Raw genomic sequence first — 1,446 nt, forward strand, 5'->3', positions numbered from 1 at the left:
TCGGCAGGTCAATCTCTTCACAAACGTCACGTTCTGACGCGACTCACGGCCTTTGTCGATCGTGTAGGAACTCTCAGGGTTGGTGAACGGCTGCAAAATTCTCAGCTGGATGATGATAGTAAACATCCAGCCATACTACCTCGTCAGTCAAAATTCACCAACCTAGTCATCTCCGATGCTCATGCCAGAACTATGCATGGAGGAACTCAGCTGATGCTCTCCTACATTCAAAGGACTTTCTGGATTATTGGAGGTCGTGCTCCAGTGAAGTCCTTCCTCAAAGATTGTCTCACGTGTGCTARAATACGTGGAGTGAGAGCACAACAACTCATGGCTCCACTCCCGGCWTCTCGAGTGACACCATCTCTCGTGTTCGAGACTACAGGGCTGGATTACGCCGGGCTAGTCACCATCAAGACCTTTCAATGCAGAGGTGCAAAGTCCTTCAAGGGTTGGATAGCTGTGTTCATATGCTTCTTTACCTCTGCTGTTCATCTTGAAGTAGTCTCTGACTACTCCACCGAAGGATTTCTCAAGGCATTTCGACGGTTCACCAGCCGTAGGGGCATTCCAAAAACGCTCAGAAGMGACTGTGGTACCAACTTCCAAGGAGCAAACAAGCAGCTTAAGGAGCTACTCTTAGCTGCAACGAAGGAATCCCTCAAGCTCAAGAGACTTCTCCGTAATGACGGCACTAATTGGATCTTCAACCCTCCAGCAGCACCACATATGGGTGGAAAATGGGAGGCGGCGGTGAAATCAATCAAGTATCATCTTAAACGAACCATCTCGGATGCGTTGCTAACGTTCGAAGACTTCTTAACGTTCTTAGCCCAAGTTGAGGCGGTTCTCAAATCTCGACCTCTCAGCTCTCTCTCGGAGGACCCCGATGACATCAGAGCATTAACACCAGGGCATTTCATCAGAGGRGAAGCATTAACAACTATCCCCGAGCCTTCTCTAACAGACATCTCAGATTCCAGGTTATCTCATTTCTAGCGGATTCAAGAGCGCTTCCAGCAGTTTTGGAAAAGGTGGTCGACGGAATGCCTGCAAGCGCATCAGACCACATNAACGATATCAGGGAAGGGTCTCTTGTCCTCATTACCGACGAACGACTTCCTCCGTCAAAGTGGCCTCTCGCCAGAGTGATACAGCTACACCCAGGAAAGGACGGTCTCTGCAGGGTTGTCACACTGAAGACCGCCACCAGTACTATAACTAGACCTATCGTCAAGCTCGCACCATTGCCTTTCCAACCGCACAAGGAACAATAATTTTCTCAGCGGTCCAGCACATCTCGCCATGACAAATTCTCGAATCACGTTCGAGAATTGGGGRRRAGAATGTTCGAAAATTGCGCCCCTCAGACTAGATAGCAGCACCTCTCAGCTAGCATGATTAATGCGCCGTCTGTTGTCGCTAAGAAAAAGACATATCGATTGT

At 49.0% G+C, this 1,446-nt stretch overlaps 1 protein-coding gene across 1 annotated transcript; it reads left to right on the plus strand.

Annotated features, from left to right (window-relative positions):
• Positions 1–67: 67 nt before the first annotated feature.
• On the plus strand, positions 68–999 carry LOC106792812 (the record flags this gene model as incomplete). The annotated part of the gene is made up of 1 exon (XM_014759334.1): positions 68–999. A coding segment is annotated over one exon (932 nt), but the record flags the coding sequence as incomplete, so codon positions are not given.
• Between the last annotated feature and the right edge of the window lie 447 nt (positions 1,000–1,446).

The sequence above is a fragment of the Polistes canadensis genome, unplaced genomic scaffold (assembly GCF_001313835.1).
Source record: "Polistes canadensis isolate GaletaPanama2010 unplaced genomic scaffold, ASM131383v1 scaffold_733, whole genome shotgun sequence".
Lineage (NCBI taxonomy): Eukaryota > Metazoa > Arthropoda > Insecta > Hymenoptera > Vespidae > Polistes > Polistes canadensis.